Source organism: Ambystoma mexicanum, chromosome 11 (genome assembly GCF_040938575.1).
Source record: "Ambystoma mexicanum isolate Mex_15411 chromosome 11, UKY_AmexF1_1, whole genome shotgun sequence".
Taxonomy (NCBI): domain Eukaryota; kingdom Metazoa; phylum Chordata; class Amphibia; order Caudata; family Ambystomatidae; genus Ambystoma; species Ambystoma mexicanum.
In genome coordinates, this window is record NC_090934.1 from 813,588,496 (window position 1) to 813,605,777 (window position 17,282).

At 44.9% G+C, this 17,282-nt stretch overlaps 1 protein-coding gene across 18 annotated transcripts in view; it reads right to left on the reverse strand.

Annotated features, from left to right (window-relative positions):
• The window catches only part of SOX6 (SRY-box transcription factor 6), a 1,055,545-nt gene that overhangs the window by 238,432 nt on the left and 799,831 nt on the right, over positions 1–17,282 (reverse strand). For 14 of the 18 annotated variants that reach the window (XM_069623758.1, XM_069623756.1, XM_069623746.1 and 11 more), the window contains one exon: positions 13,729–13,852. In XM_069623758.1, coding sequence (XP_069479859.1) covers positions 13,729–13,852 — 124 coding nt within the window. The remainder of the gene's footprint in view (positions 1–13,728; positions 13,853–17,282) is intronic. The other 4 variants (XM_069623761.1, XM_069623751.1, XM_069623753.1 and 1 more) reach the window with 1 other exon arrangement.

The window sequence follows — 17,282 nt, forward strand, 5'->3', positions numbered from 1 at the left end:
AATGTGCCCACTTGATTGACTTTTGCATCTGTGTCGCAGCTGCCCTGCAACATGGAAAAAGGCTCCATGAATGTGCCCACTTGATTGACCTTTGCATCTCTGTGTCTCAGCCCCCCTGCAACATGGGGTAATGCTCCATGAATGTCCCCACTTGATTGACTTTTGCATCTGTTTCACAGCTGCCCTGCAACATGGGGTAAGGCTCCATGAAAGGTGATGACACGTAAGGAAACTCTGTTAGGAAGATGAAGAGCAGAACATATCGGGCAGTGACATGGGGAAATCGTTCTGGACATCACAACAGACAAAAAAGGGTGGCGTTGGAATTATATTAGCTAAGGAACTCAAATTGACTGGGCCAAAGGTCCTCAAAGCACCCAATTGCAGATTATTGATGAAAAAAGCAAAATATAAGGGAGAGCAGTACATGCTATGCTCCAAATCAGGGACAACTAAAATGCAATTCTAAGTATTGAAGAAATGTAGATGATGAGCAGAAGGGCACTCTATTTTAGGTGGAAATTGAAAAATGGTGTTACATCCAGGGAGTGACAGACTAACAGTGGGGGACAAGAGGGTTAGATAAGATGAACAGAAAGCTAGTCGACTCCACCACCTAATAAACACAGCTGGTTGGACAGACACATGGGAGGTGGCTAATAGGAATGAAAAGGGGTATACATGTGTCTCCCAGGTCCGTAAGAGTTTTTCAAGGATAGACCTTGTATTAGCGGAAGAGGGTAATAGTCCTCTGCTTATTGGCACTAAAGTGGTGACTATCACCTGTTCAACCTATTTCTGGTCCAAATGAAGAGGCGAAAGAAAGATTGAGGGGCAGAGTGAGGGCAATTTAAATACCTGTTAGTCAGGGACCCCACCGTCAAGGATTTTATGGAAGAGGAGATGGAAATCTAATTTGACTTTACCAAGGGAGGAGGGATGAGCTCAGGTATAGTGTGGGATACAGAAAAAGCAGTTTTTAAGAGCATTCTAATTACTGAAGCACCCATACGCAGAGGTTGAAAAAGGAGAGAGAGTGTTGACTGAGGTAGGAAATAGAGAGCATAGAGCATGCAAATACATTTGAGGGAACAGGGTCAAGTGGTTGAGGAGCATGGCAACCAGATAAAAAGCAAATGGGAGGAACTAAAAAAACTTTAATGGATGAGACCTACTGCAAGTTATTATTACTAAAGGAGAGATATTACAAGAAAGGAGACACGGCCAACTCATTTCTAGCTGGGTGATTATGGTGACGGGGCAGAAAGAAGAGTTTGGCAAGTGAGAGATGAAGGGGGACACATTAAGAAGGACTCTATGCGAAAAGCAGCATGTTTTGCCCAACACTATGAGAAATGACATACTAAAGAAACCTAAGCCTAGAAACACAACATCATACATTAGCAAGATCATCGCCATTTACATAGACTCGCTGGGGAGCAATTGTAAACACATGAAGCTCCCATTAATAAGATTAGGGAAGCAGAGAAAACAATGAAACTAGATAATGCTCCTGGTACGGATGGAGATACTGTACGCTTTTATAGGCACTTCTTAGATCTTTTAGCCCCCAAACTAGTGGAGGTATTTAACTCTATTTTCATGGGGTTTTATGGCCAGCAGCCATCCCACCAACATATTTGGAAGCAATAATAACTGTCATCCCAAAAGGCGGAAGAGTCCCATAGGACTGTGCATCATATAGGACTATTTATTTACTGAATATAGAGGCAAAAATAATCACCAAGGTACCAGCCACAAGAATGAACTTGATTCTCTTGAGATTTAATCATTCTGACCAAGTTGGTTTTGTGCAAGGATGCCATGGGGCAGATTGTATGAGGAACATGATTAAGCTAATACATCAAATAGAGCAAATGGAAGGGAATCCAAAGTTACTTTCATTAGAATCAGGAAAAGCATTGGATATAGTAGAATGGGAGTTTGTGTAGGGAACTGTTGAGGCATTTGGCTTTGGTTCCCATTGGAAAAATTGGGTACAAACATTATACCTGGACACGAGCACAAGGGTGAGGGTTAACAGGACTAATTCATGCCCATTTGGGATTTGTGGGGGGATAAAGCAGGCGGATGCCAATTGTCCCCTTTAATCTTTGACCTGGTAATAGAGCCATTAGCACAAACGATTGAAAAGATAGGGTATTGAATGTCCTAAAATAGATGGATGAGAGTATACAATGGGGCTTATTACTGACAACTTTCTACTTTCCATAATAAAACCATTGTCCTCTCTCCCAGTCTTATTACGGGAAATTGAGAGGTATGGAGAGATATCAGAACATACAATCAACACAAGAAAATTGTGTTTACTTCCCTGAGGTCCAGACAGATGGGTAACATCTGAGATGGCACAGGAATATCCTTATCAGATGTGTGAATCTGATCTGAAATACCTGGTGTCACTCTGGGAAGTGAGGTGTATACATTGTTTGAGCTTAATTTCCCTGTTTGAGCTTAATTTCCCATCATTATGGGAGCAGATAAAGACCATTTAGAGGTGGGGTACACTGGGACTGGGATGGATGGGTAGGCGCAATACAATTAAAATGAACATCTTGCACAAAATTATTTATTTTTACAATGCTTTTGTTTTACTGATGCTGCACACGGATACAGGGTTTGTGTGCCTCCCATACATAAAGGCCTACTATCTTACTGCACAGCTCAGAATACTATATGACCAATGCAGACCAATGGAGGATATGCAATGGACCATGTTGGAGAACACAGTACTACACCTAGTTACAGTGCGGGTGGAGGGGTGGGAATGAGTACATCAAAAAAATCTCATGAAAATTGGTTGCATCCATCCAACTTTGGATCTGCTCTGCGGCATATGGCAAGGAAACAGGGAGACTGAAAGATATAGGGCAATCGTCCCTCAGCTCCTTGTACAAAGAGGATTAAGACATGGTTTTAAGATGGGTTGCTAAGAGAGAGGGTCAGCATTAGAGGGAGGGTACATTTATGGAGAGACAAACAAAAACACAGATTGATGCCGAAAGGCTGCTTCTGCAGAAAGGATACATTCTGTGTGAAGATGGTACAGTTGGAATCAGCATAAGGATTTGGTTGTTGGAAACTTTTGAATCAATTTGCTTGACAAGAGTGAAACACAACATTGGTAGTGACTGGATTGCATTAGGATTGACCTAGAATAAGAATACGTTTGGAGCCCGCCCTGAGGAAGGACAGTTGTCCGAAATGCATCAGCATGAGCCCCTGCTTTACAAGAATTGAAAAAGCAAAAAAAAGAGGTTCTCCTTTTATCAAGCAAATGGCTTTGAACTTTTATGTTCCCATAGCATATTATATGTGGCCTGAGCGTCTCAAAAAAATTAATTTACTGACAACACCATGTGATGATGCATCGCACTGGGGACTGTTACAAATAACATTTATTGCAAATGGGAGCAACTCAAAAATAAGGTGCTGCACAAAGAATGGCATGGAGTCTGGGTGCAACGTATACCAACTATGATGCGATGAGGGGACGGGCTGCATACGAACATATAATTGGAACATTCTAGATTTGTTTTGCACGTTAACACTACACAGACACACAGCACATATGTACAATTGTATACAGAGCAGAAATCATGATTTGGCCAGAAACGCCGAATTTGTTGGATCATGGGTTGAAGCCTAGAGAAGAACTGGAGGCACCAGGTTGGTATTTAGGCACTGGACCCCATCTCTCCCATGCAAAGGCTGATGCTGTGTTTTATTGTTCATTTTCCTCAAGCAAGGTGGTAACTAATCTAGTGAGTCAGCCCCTGTGGGCAGAGAAGGCAAACGACACATGATGCCAGGACCCATATCAGATAAGGTATTAAAAGCAACGCGTGCTGTCAGATCAAGTGTGGTATTAAGGAATTCTCACTGCAAAATTAAAATACATTTTGTATCAGCACACCCCATAGTACAGCAGAGTATTGCTTCAGTATTGGGCCAACACTTCTGCAATTCATATTGGAAATATAGGCCGCCCAGCACACACTACGCTGGGTAAGCCCTCATGTCAGGGTGGAATTCGCAATGTCTACATGGAGCTGCTTTGCCTTCAATGGTTTCCACCAAAGGGCCTTCTTCTGGTACCTTATGTCAATCAGTTCTCCATCCTTTGTCTGTGCTGATTTGGTGATATGCTATGTTGAGTCATACCTCTGGGAGGAAGTATATCTTGTTTACAGCCGGAAATTGGTGCAATAGAAAGAATGTCTGGGTGATATGTGCTGAGTCATACCTCTGGGAGGAAGTATATCTTGTTTACAGCTGGAAATTGGTGTGATAGAAAGAAGGTGTGGCTAATATGTGCTGAGTCATACCTCTAGGAGGAAGTATATCGTGTTTACAGCCAAAAATCGGTGTGATACAAAGGTCTTGTGATATGCTGTGCTGAGACATACCTCTGGCAGGAGGTATATCTTGTTTACAGACGGACATTTGTGTGATAGAAAGAAGGTCAGGAAGTATATCGTGTGCACAGCCAGAAATTAGTGTGACAGAAAGAAGGCCGGGATGATATGCTGTGCTTAGACATACCTCTGGGAGGAAGTATATCTTGTTTACAGCCGGATATCGGTGTGATAGAAAGGTCTGTGTGATATGCTGTGCTGTGACATACCTCTGGGAGGAAGTATATCTTGTTAAAGCCGGATATCACTGTGATAGAAAGGTCTGTGTGATATGATGTGCTGAGACATACCTCTGGGAGTAAGTATATCTTGTTTACAGCAGGAAATCAGTTTGATAGAAAGAAGGTTTGGGTGATATGCTGTGCTGCGACATACCTCTGGGATGAAGCATATCTTGTTTACAGCCAGAAAGCGGTAACAGAAAGGAGATCAGTGCCGACATGTCCATCTGTGATGCAGTCTAACGAGTTTACAGCTAGCCATCAGAGTAACACAAAGAAGGTCTTGCTAACATTCTGTGCTAAAATAATCCACCGTGATGAAGTCTGGGCTGTTTGCAGCCAGAATTATGCATGAGAGTGAGCGGAGAAGAAGCGATGGCGTTCTGGTAGAAATCAAACAGAAAGATGCATCTTTCTGGTGCGTTAATTAAATCATATGTATTGCTGCTTGCTCATTAAGGGTGAGAACTTTGGCACAAAGCATGCCTATGTGTACACATTAGAGGTAGCAGAGGAAAGGGGAGGCGAGGAGCCTGCAAGTGGTGCTGTGTGCTAAATGCAAATGCGAATTGTGAGAACTGCTGACTGGCATCTCATGATCAGGAAGATAATCCGCCGCAGCACCAGTGGCATCCATAAGAAGGCGGGGCAGCATTGCGAACAACCTGGAGTCGTCGGAAAGACGAAGGCCTGGCAGACACCAGCAATGTCGCCATGAAATCAAAATATGTTCAATAGGGAAGATTAGACTTCCTCAAACTCCTTGGTGTGGTGATAATCAATTGCTTTCATAAAAGTACACAGACTGCTGAAACATGTCACATGGGATCGCACGTTCTTCCATGAAGCACGTTCTCAATTTGGGAATGGATCCGCTGTCTCCCTTTAGAAAGAGGTTGTGATCTTGCTTGCAGTTTGGAGGGGGCATGAAGAACCAGCTGGACGTCGCTCCAGTAGATTTTCTCTAGTTTGGGAACATCAGTACAAATACTTGGCAAATTGTCTATCGGTGGACAAACATCGTCTACTTGGGATTTTATTTCTTTAAATGTGATGGTGAAATTAGTTATTTGTTTGAGATGAGTGATTCACCTACTGCCCAGATGTATTCATCTCGAGTGCTTGATGGAGATAACCATGTCCAATTTTCAGGATCATCATTTATGTGGATAGCTTGACAAACAACAATGCGCTTGGGGCTTTGTGATTGAGCTGTTACCTCTTTCTGAATTTCAAATCAGACAATGAATTGCTGGACTTTGTACCTCGAATTGCGAAAAGGCTTCTGAGTAGCATACATGTAACTGAAAATAAAATTCCAAATACAGAAATTGAGGGAGAGGTGTCCAGAGAAAGGTGAATCTGTTTCATATTTCACAATAACCAATAACTACGCGCTGTATTCCATCGCCATAGCACAGTGGGTTTTGCTCCAGAAATCACTTACTTGGGTTTTGGACAAAGAAAAGAAAAGCATTGAGCTCTACAGAGAAACATCCAGTGGCCATCCCTTTGGAAAGCAGGGCAACTCTTTGCCACTCTGCTGTGGGTCCACTCGTGTTTGCACACCATGAGCAAGCACAACACACATTCCCTTACACATCACCTAGGCAAGTATCCAAATTCTAAGTAGGGGTGTGCGCATTGGTAGAGGGCCTCCCCTCTCCTGAATATGCAAGAACCAGGTGTACACCCAGCCCTTACGTACTGATTGGCCCTCCACGCGATGAATGGTTCCCTGCTGGAACAACGGAGCATTTGTCACTTGTTGGCAGAGATTTAGCGAAACTGCACCCAGGCTGTGGAAAGCTACCTCTTCTTATCAACTATAGGTTCTGTCAAGGATTTCAAGTTAAAATTGTGAGGGAAAAAATTTGAACTTATCGTAGGGAAAATGCCCTTTCGCGTGATGTTGAGATTTCCCTAGTTCTCCTCAGGTTCTGGGAACACCCTCTCTAGTGTGTGGTAACTGCAACTTCACTGTCTAGTGGGAAGGAGCACGGGTTGTCAGAATGTGCCACAGTGGCTGCATGTTTTCACTTTCATGCACCCCGAGTACCTGCAAAAGGATGTATAGTGAGGATGAGGGCAGTTATGCTGCATCTGTCTGTAAATCAGGAGGCCCTCGAACTGGGCCTAACACCATACCCATGTTCAACTCCAGAATTGTGCACATGTCCAGGGCCCAATTGTTTTTCAACATCTCCTGATACACAAGCGTAATAGAGCTTTTTGAAGTGGCTTCCTCCTTGGGCATGTGTGTAATTCGTAATTCATCGCTGTAAATGCGCGATGGCGTTCAGTGAAACCCATTACTGAACACACAATGCCCCACCGGCTATTCACGAAATCACAAGGGAGCCATTTTACACTGACAATTAAAATGCACTTTGCATGCCCACATTTGCTTTAACGTAGCTTAGGACATATACACTCTAGAATGGTCTAAACCCATTTGGTTTGGTGGAAATCACATTCCTACGAAACCAAGACAAGTCAGTTACGTCACTCTCCCATGGTGCTCTGGGGGGCATCTGTCAAGCTAATTGCATCACATTGGTCTCTAGAATTGACGAGCAGACTGGAATGTGGAGAGCACATTGCAAGGGAATGGCCAATAGTTGTGGGAACTGAGCTGAAGCATTTATATAAGTGCGACCTGGAACAGCAGCTAAGGGGGCGTTGCTCTTTGCATGGCATAACTATACAGGCTTTTCATCATATGCTAAAAGGTGTGGACCGTGAACCCATATCCATTTCTAGTGGACTGAATTACACACGCTCAGCCATCACCTATTAATCTCCAGCCTCACAGTTTTCTCTGCAAGTTCCCAATACATTGCTAAACATCATAATATGCCCCGTATATCCACCAGTCGTTTGAGTGGGATCAGGGAAGCAGCATTACTTCACAGCTACAGTAACCTTATTTAAAAGGATGTGGCTAGTGTGGAGTAGAATTTGCATATTTTTGGACCGGCCCAGGAATCTATAAGGCCAACAGGACCTTGGCAGAGACAGGCCCATATTTAGAAGAGCCCATGAAAAGCAGAAGAGCCGTGTAGAGGTGTGCCTGGCTCTTCTCTGGAGCGAGCAGTCTCTAGGTAAAGCAGGGTTTGTCGACATATCCAAGAGCAAAATCCAGTAAGATGTTCAGGATACCTAGAGAAAAATGACAGCCAATCCACTTCTGTCGTTATTATTTGCATTCTGAAAAGCCTACTAGAGGCAGCCAAATGTTGGTAGACCTCCCGATTTCTCCATTCACATGCCGCTATCAGCATGCAAGTCACAAAGAATTGGCTGCATCATGGCCCTGGGTGGTAGCAAACATGTACCCGCAACCTCCTGACTAGATCTCTCAACTGGTAAGCCAAAGAAAAACATCTAATGAGCCTTTTTTCAGAATTCAGTGTCTAGCGTTCCTTCCAAGGAGTGCTGTTAACTGCAGAGCACTCAGCGAGCCTGGGCGCGTGTGCCTGTGCACATTCAAATGCTATAAGTAAACTCCTACGCAAGTCTATGCAAAAAGGACGAGCATACTCGTCCTTGGCACTTAAGGGGTTAAGAGTAAGCAAGGTGTTCATAGCTCTCTGTAACACATGGTAATCCGTGATCTGCAAGACAGGGTCTCATAGAATCACAGCAATGGTGCTGGATGCATCCTAAACATTCATGATCGTTAGATCGCACAGCTTCAATCGCATGGTCCTAAAGACGCGGAAGGCGTCTTCTGCAGTAATTTACTGTTAGAAGATACATTGGCCATGAACACCCACACACCAAGCTGCTTCCAGCACAGCTTTATTGGGGGGGCTTCTCCAGAAGAGCCTGAAGTGGCAAAGAGGATGCTCCTTGGCGGAACGCCTGAAATTACAGAGCAAAGGCCCAAGGAATATACCATGATCTTAAGTAGTGTATCTTGAAACTTGGCAGCTAGAGCCAAACACCAGCATTTCTCAATCACATTCAATTGCCACAGGCGTGGTTTGCCCTGTGTGGGTGGTAATCTGTGTGATGTATGTGAAATGTGCTCACTGTAATAAGGCTTAAGCAGAGCTAATAACAATATAACCTCAATGCCTTGGAGCCCAAAGTCACCTTAAAATCACCACTGCATGTAGAAGCTGTCTTTATTCTGAGGAATTCATGCTCACTGTAGTGTACTGGGGTACCAGTGGAGTTCATGGTTACTGTAGTGTACTGGGGTACCAGTGGAGTTCATGGTTACTGTAGTGTACTGGGGTACCAGCGGAGTTCATGCTCACAGTAGTGTACTGGAGTACCAGTGGAGTTCATGCTCACAGTAGTGTACTGGGGTACCAGCAGAGTTCATGCTCACAGTAGTGTACTGGAGTACCAGCAGAGTTCATGCTCATTGTAGCGTACTGGGGTACCAGCGGAGTTCATACTCACTAGCAAAGTTCATAATCACTGTAGTGTACTGGGGTACCAGTGGAGTTCATGGTGACTGTAGTGTACTGGGGTACCAGCTGAGTTCATGCTCACAGTAGTGTGCTGGGGAACCAGCAGAGTTCATACTCACAGTAGTGCACTGGGGAATCGGCAGAGTTCATGATCACTGTAGTGTACTGGGTACCAGCGGAGTTCATGGTTACTGTAGTGTACTGGGGTACCAGCGGAGTTCATGCTCACAGTAGTGTACTGGAGTACCAGTGGAGTTCATGCTCACAGTAGTGTACTGGGGTACCAGCAGAGTTCATGCTCACAGTAGTGTACTGGAGTACCAGCAGAGTTCATGCTCACTGTAGCGTACTGGGGTACCAGCGGAGTTCATACTCACTAGCAAAGTTCATAATCACTGTAGTGTACTGGGGTACCAGTGGAGTTCATGGTGACTGTAGTGTACTGGGGTACCAGCTGAGTTCATGCTCACAGTAGTGTGCTGGGGAACCAGCAGAGTTCATGATCACTGTAGTGTACTGGGTACCAGCGGAGTTCATGATCACAGTAGTGTACTGGAGTACCAGTGGAGTTCATGCTCACATTAGTGTACTGGGGTACCAGCGGAGTTCATGCTCACAGTAGTGTACTGGAGTACCAGTGGAGTTCATGCTCACATTAGTGTACTGGGGTACCAGCTGAGTTCATGCTCAATGTAGTGTACTGGGGTACCAGCATAGTTGATGATCACGGTAATGTACTGGGGTACCAGTGGATTTCATGCTCACTGTAGTGTACTGAGGTACCAGCGGAGTTCATGGTTACTTTAGTGTACTGGGGTACCAGTGGAGTTCATGCTCACTGTAGTGTACTGTGGTACCAGCGGAGGTCATGCTCACAGTAGTGTACTGGGGTAGCAGCAGAGTTCATGCTCACTGTAGTGTACTGGGGTACCAGCTGAGTTCATGCTCAAAGTAGTGTACTGGGGTACCAGCATAGTTGATGATCACGGTAATGTACTGGGGTACCAGTGGATTTCATGCTCACTGTAGTGTACTGAGGTACCAGCGGAGTTCATGGTTACTTTAGTGTACTGGGGTACCAGTGCAGTTCATGCTCACTGTAGTGCACTGTGGTACCAGCGGAGGTCATGCTCACAGTAGTGTACTGGGGTAGCAGCAGAGTTCATGCTCACTGTAGTGTACAGGGGTACCAGCAGAGATCATGCTCACAGTAGTGTACTCGGGTACCAGCAGAGTTAATGCTCACAGTAGTGTACTGGGGTAGCAGCAGAGTTCATGCTCACTGTAGTGTACTGGGGTACCAGCAGAGTTCATGCTCACTGTAGTGTACTGGGGTACCAGCTGAGTTCATGCTCACTGTAGCGTACTGGGGTACCAGCGGAGTTCATACTCACTAGCAAAGTTCATAATCACTGTAGTGTACTGGGGTACCAGTGGAGTTCATGGTGACTGTAGTGTACTGGGGTACCAGCTGAGTTCATGCTCACAGTAGTGTGCTGGGGAACCAGCAGAGTTCATGATCACTATAGTGTACTGGGTACCAGCGGAGTTCATGATCACAGTAGTGTACTGGAGTACCAGTGGAGTTCATGCTCACATTAGTGTACTGGGGTACCAGCGGAGTTCATGCTCACAGTAGTGTACTGGAGTACCAGTGGAGTTCATGCTCACATTAGTGTACTGGGGTACCAGCTGAGTTCATGCTCAATGTAGTGTACTGGGGTACCAGCATAGTTGATGATCACGGTAATGTACTGGGGTACCAGTGGATTTCATGCTCACTGTAGTGTACTGAGGTACCAGCGGAGTTCATGGTTACTTTAGTGTACTGGGGTACCAGTGGAGTTCATGCTCACTGTAGTGTACTGTGGTACCAGCGGAGGTCATGCTCACAGTAGTGTACTGGGGTAGCAGCAGAGTTCATGCTCACTGTAGTGTACTGGGGTACCAGCTGAGTTCATGCTCAAAGTAGTGTACTGGGGTACCAGCATAGTTGATGATCACGGTAATGTACTGGGGTACCAGTGGATTTCATGCTCACTGTAGTGTACTGAGGTACCAGCGAAGTTCATGGTTACTTTAGTGTACTGGGGTACCAGTGCAGTTCATGCTCACTGTAGTGCACTGTGGTACCAGCGGAGGTCATGCTCACAGTAGTGTACTGGGGTAGCAGCAGAGTTCATGCTCACTGTAGTGTACAGGGGTACCAGCAGAGATCATGCTCACAGTAGTGTACTCGGGTACCAGCAGAGTAAATGCTCACAGTAGTGTACTGGGGTAGCAGCAGAGTTCATGCTCACTGTAGTGTACTGGGGTACCAGCAGAGTTCATGCTCACTGTAGTGTACTGGGGTACCAGCTGAGTTCATGCTCAATGTAGTGTACTGGGGTACCAGCATAGTTGATGATCACGGTAATGTACTGGGGTACCAGTGGATTTCATGCTCACTGTAGTGTACTGAGGTACCAGCGGAGTTCATGGTTACTTTAGTGTACTGGGGTACCAGTGCAGTTCATGCTCTCTGTAGTGCACTGTGGTACCAGCGGAGGTCATGCTCACAGTAGTGTACTGGGGTAGCAGCAGAGTTCATGCTCACTGTAGTGTACAGGGGTACCAGCAGAGTTCATGCTCACAGTAGTGTACTCGGGTACCAGCAGAGTTAATGCTCACAGTAGTGTACTGGGGTAGCAGCAGAGTTCATGCTCACTGTCAAACACAGGGCTGGACTGGAGACCAAAAGTGGACCCGGAAATGTTTTTCAAAGTGAATGGGCACAATTTTAAGGGGGGGGCAAGGATTTTTGTCCCCCCAACTTTCGTGGCACACCATTTTGTCCCCCTCATTTGGCAGGGCCCCCTTTCCTTTAGCTATCTGGTCCCCCACCACATTTTCAGCAAAGTTACTCCACGGTCGAAGTGGCCCCATTTCATACAAAGCGAGCAAGCCCAGACCCTCTAAGTAGGCTTGGCAAGGTACTCCTTCCAAGGAAATTTGGAAAAAATAGGTCCAAATTAGAAATTGTAAAGCACATTTGTCTCTATATAAAGATTAAGAAGTAGTTAAAGATTACAAAAATACTGTCAAACATTTTTTAAGAGTTAGAAATAGCTTACTGGCAGCTTGGTAACAAAGTATTTGCTTCAAAGGCATGTGGGGGATAAGAAGAAATAAAAGGTTGAGCTGACTGGAAGAGAGAGGGTATGATATGGGATGATATTTTATTTATATCGTGCCCATACACAAGTGTTTCAGGGTGCTGCACAGCAGCAGAACAGCAGGGTTCTCAAAAAAAGAGGCCTGTTTGGAGGCCCACTGGAAAATCTCCAGAGTTCCCTGTAGGCCAGTCCACCACTGCTTTCGCCACTTACTGTGGTTGGAAACAACTCTCTGTCTCCCTCTACTGCTGCTAAAGGTGAACTGAAATCTCACTGCTGTATTTCAGGCTTTGTTCCCCTGTACAGATGTTTCTGTATCATATTCCCATGCAACCCCTTTCTGAAACGCTCATAGACTGGTGCACAGTGGTGAGTGAGTAGTATGCTTTGCTGTATTCATGTTAATGAAGTGGGAACTATTCACTCTTCAGAATTGCAGATTTCTATGCTGGCCCACGGCCCTAGGCCGAGGAAGCCATTGTCATTTTTAAGGTGCCAATATGAGTTCAGAGGCATGAAAGGCCTTAAAACCTATTTTTTTTTTAATGAATATGGGCTTTCTCCTTAGAATCTGGTGCAGCTGGTGAGTGTTTGCAAACTGGATGTACACGGGTCCTTGTCAATGTTGTGCCACATTGCGCTATTTGCATGAGACTATCTCACAGCAATTGCAGGCACAATTTTAAAAATACTCATATTGTTTTGAAACCATGAAGCACTGTATCAGAAATGAAGGCAATAGTGCACATAATCGGGATAGACTTTTCATACTGTCACCAAGACCCTTTAAGCACCTAAACCTGCGCACAGGCCCGGACTGGACGATAGGGCAACAGGGCAATTGCAAAATGCTAGTGTGGGCCAGTTTTTTCAATCAATGTGGGCGACTTTTTTGGTCTGATGTGGGCCCATTTGATGAGTGACTTCACTTTGCGCCAGTGATTTTGACCATTGTTGCTAAATAAACATTCTTTACATTGCACAATTTGCTTCACATGTTATCAAAACACTCCCCCTTGGCTACAATTCAAACCATGTCACAAAAGGAATGAATTGCCCCTTGCAACTGTGGGCCACTTTTGCATTGGGTGCCAGAGACTATTGCATGCCCCCCAGTCCGACCCTGCCTGCGCATGCCTGGCCGTCATCATCAGAGATTGTCACAACACATTGCTCGTGTTAACCATACATTTGCCCTTGTACAATGCTCCTCTGCTCCTTAGCTCGGTTCACGCTACATAAGTGCCATACACATATCAATACAAAATGCATTCTGGTATTGGTAGTCTATGATTTATTTCTTTGGTACTCTGTGGACAGGCCAGTATGATGACTGATGTCCTACCCAAAGGTTTTGTGACATTAATGATACACTTTGCAGCAAAATGTCGCTTTGAAAACAAGTTATACAGGGCCAGCTGCCAGATCAGACATCCCATGCTGCGTGTATGTGTGTGAAAACAGTCCGAAGTTGCCGCTGACCTACCTTGCTTGTAGGATAACCCTGGGGGGAAGAGGAAGCCCTGCTGGGCCGCAGCCGCCGCAGCCAATGTCCGCTGGTCGTGTGGAAATATCGGGATCATGAGCGGAGGCATGTGACCCTGGACCTGCTGAACAGAAGAGACCCTGTGATCAGACACAGCAGAAACGGGCCCCGACAAGCTTCCCGCCCAGCGCTGCTCGCGCCCTTGCGTTCAGGCAACGCCCCCGAATGGACGCCTTGACGTCACCCCCCTCGCGCACCTCAAAGCCCTCGCGCGCACTGCCGTCTCATGCGCTCTCAGGTGCAGCCGGCTTCATGAACCCCGCTTTCCCCTGGAGCACCTGCACTCCACAATTCCCTTTGCCTGATTTTATTTTCTCACGATTAAAACCTAAAATGATGTACCCGTTTTATATCCCAGCAAGATAGGAACTGAGGATACACTGCAGGTCTGTCGTAGACAAGCTACTGTACAATGTCTTGTTACTACAGCAAGCAAACAATTGAAACGTTGAAACTAAATTCTTCCAAGAAGAGTGCATCTTTTATCTGTGCATTACAAAGTGCACCTTTGCACTGGCTCCTTTATCAATAGTTCTATCACCAATGCATTGTAGCAACCCCTGTTTGCTGCAGAGGACAGAGAAACATTGAAGAATGACAGCGCCCCAGATGCATGAAATGACTGTGCAAGAGAATTCACAATTTAGGTGCATATCAAAAAAATACCCCAAACAGACCCTGCATTGATCCTTTTTTGGCCTGAGTGTGCACCGCTGAATTGCAGGAGAATGGGGTGCGCCTACAAAATAATATTCCCACCTTTTGACCTCTAATTCTCAATGGTTGATCTGTGTTTCTTGGCCATGTTTTCAAGTGACAGGTTCCATTAAGATCAGGTGAAGGACTGGTTCTATGTGCCCTATCAGCAGAGACATGCCATGCTCTGTTAGGCTCAGTTAGTGCAGTAATGCCTGGTTCTGAGAGGCCTAGTCAGCACAGCAACGCCTTGTTCTATTATACCTAGTTATCATAGTTGTGCCAGGTTGTGTTAAGTATATTTAGCACAGCAGAGCCATAAACCAATAGGCTCAGTTACATCAGTAATACCTGGTTCCATTAGGACTAGTTTGCAGGTCTAGTTATCACAGTTATGCAATGTTTCTTTATGTCAAGTTAGCACAGTAATGCCTGGTGCCATTAGGGGTCTAGTTATCACAGTTATGCAAGGTTACTTTATGTCAAGTTAGCACAGCAATGCCTGGTTCCATTAGGTCTAGTTATCACAGTTATGCAAGGTTCCTTTATGTCGAGTAATGGCTGGTTCCATAAGGCCCAGTTATCATAGTCATGCAAGGTTCCTTTATTTCTAGTTAGCACAGTAATGGCTGGTTCCACTAGGCCTACTTCTCACAGTTATGCAGGGTTTCTTTATGACTAGTCAGCACAGTAATGGCTGGTTCCATTAGGTCTAGTTATCACAGTTATGCAAGTTTCCTTTATGTCGAGATAGATCAATAATGCCTGGTTCCATAAGATCTAGTTATCACACTTATGCAAGGTTCCTTTATCTCTAGTTAGCACATTAATGCCTGGTTCCATCAGCTCTAGATACAATAGTAATGCCAAGTTCTTTTTAGGCCTGGTTAGCAGAGTAAGGCCTACTTCCATTATATTGGGTTATCAAGGAATGGCCCGGTTCCACTCTGGTTATGTTATAAAGTGATGGGAATATCTCTCTGCTGGTTTAAAAGCAATCATCTCATTCTGGTTATGCACATACATGCAAGGAGAGATGTTCTGGGAGGTGTACGAGCGATCATCTCACTCTGGTAATGTTATAAAGTGTTTGTAGAAATATCTTTAATGATAAGGTTCTGGGAGTGGTATGCAAGATCATAGCTCTGGGTATGTTGTAAGGTGTGGGGAAAGAAATCAATGCTGGCATCAGAGGGGATGACCTCACCATGGTTATGTTCCCATGTGCTGGAAGGGATTTCTGTGGTACTGGTAGGTAGGGGTGGAAGGGCTCATGAGGACTTGGACCAAGTGAACAGCTCATGCTGCATTTGAATTTCTAGACATTGGGCACCATAAACACGAGCAAAGCATTGCCAACATTTCCAGAAAAACAAAAAGAACATGACTGTTTGTGGATGGGAAGCTCCCGCCTGCCGTTCTATCCACATCAAGTCTTACTCCTGAGAACCTCACAATCTTTGCAGCCCTCGCTGACCACCAGAGTCACCAAGAGGAGTCCTGCAAAGTACAGCACATCACTAGGACCTTGCAACAACCTATTTATCAAGATTTATTGTGATCAGCATCACACTTAAAGGGGAACATATTTAGGTGCATAGCAGCAGTGAGTGAAGAGTGGATCATTGTCTGTGAAAAGTTCTCCCAGTATGAAGATTGTATGATAAGAACTGAGTGGGTGAATGTATGCCTGCTAGCCCCCCACACCCACAGGCTAAGTTAAATACCAAATTGGTGCATTCTACCAAGACCATTAAATAGAGTCAAAAAATAAAACCTGTCCTTTTAAATTCTCCAGATTATTTTCAATTGGTCTGCTGGTTTCCCCCCAGAACAAAAAGGGGTTTGTATTTTCATAGATGTCCCATTTGTTACCTATGTCAAATAATTACCACAAATAGCTGTCCTTGGTACACCATTTTGATGTGTGTTGTAGTGTGACTTAAAGTGTTTAAAGTACGAACACATGTTCATATCAGCAAGGGCCCAGAATATATGAAGTTAAGCGTCTAAAGTGCTATTGTGAAGACTGGGCTCAAATATCAGCTTCACCTCCTAGCTTTGGTGTGCGCATCCTGGACAAACAATGGTATCTCACTGTGCAATATCTGCTTTAATTGGGACACCAGGTGGGTTTTGTGTTGTGAGGATGGAGAAGCAGGGCTCCAGGTACATATTTTGTACAGTGAGAGTTGGGAGAGCAGTATGCCAAATAACAGCCCAGTGTTGCGTAGGGATGGAAGCAGCAAAGCAGATGTGGGTTTTGTTATTGAGGGGAGGTGATACTTAAGGAGAGATAACAGAAAGAGGTTCACAGGCACAGTCCTCAACTGGTTAATCTCCTATCTCTTAGATTCCAACTAGTTCTGCATGGGTTACTTTCGATGTGACCCATCACCCTGTCACCTGCAGAGTCCCACCGGGATCAATAGTCTCCCCAGTGAATTTTAATATTTATAGGGGACCACTCAGGTCACTTCTCAATGATCCTAATATTTTGCTTCACCAACACATTGACAATTGTCAGTCATAACTCAAAGCTAATTGTACTCAAGACGTGTTTTTCCTCAGTAGCTGCTTCGCCTCCACTGAAGCTTGAAAGGCAAGCACCTACCTCCAACTCAATCCCAATAAAATAGAACCCATTCTACAAATCCATCAATCTGAACACTAGGCCATCCAAGGGTGGCTGAATTAGATGCACCTTGATTGATTGCTTGGCACCTTAATTGGCCCCATGTGCCAAATGACTTGGGTTCATTATTGACAACAATCTCTCCTTCTACAAACATATCAAC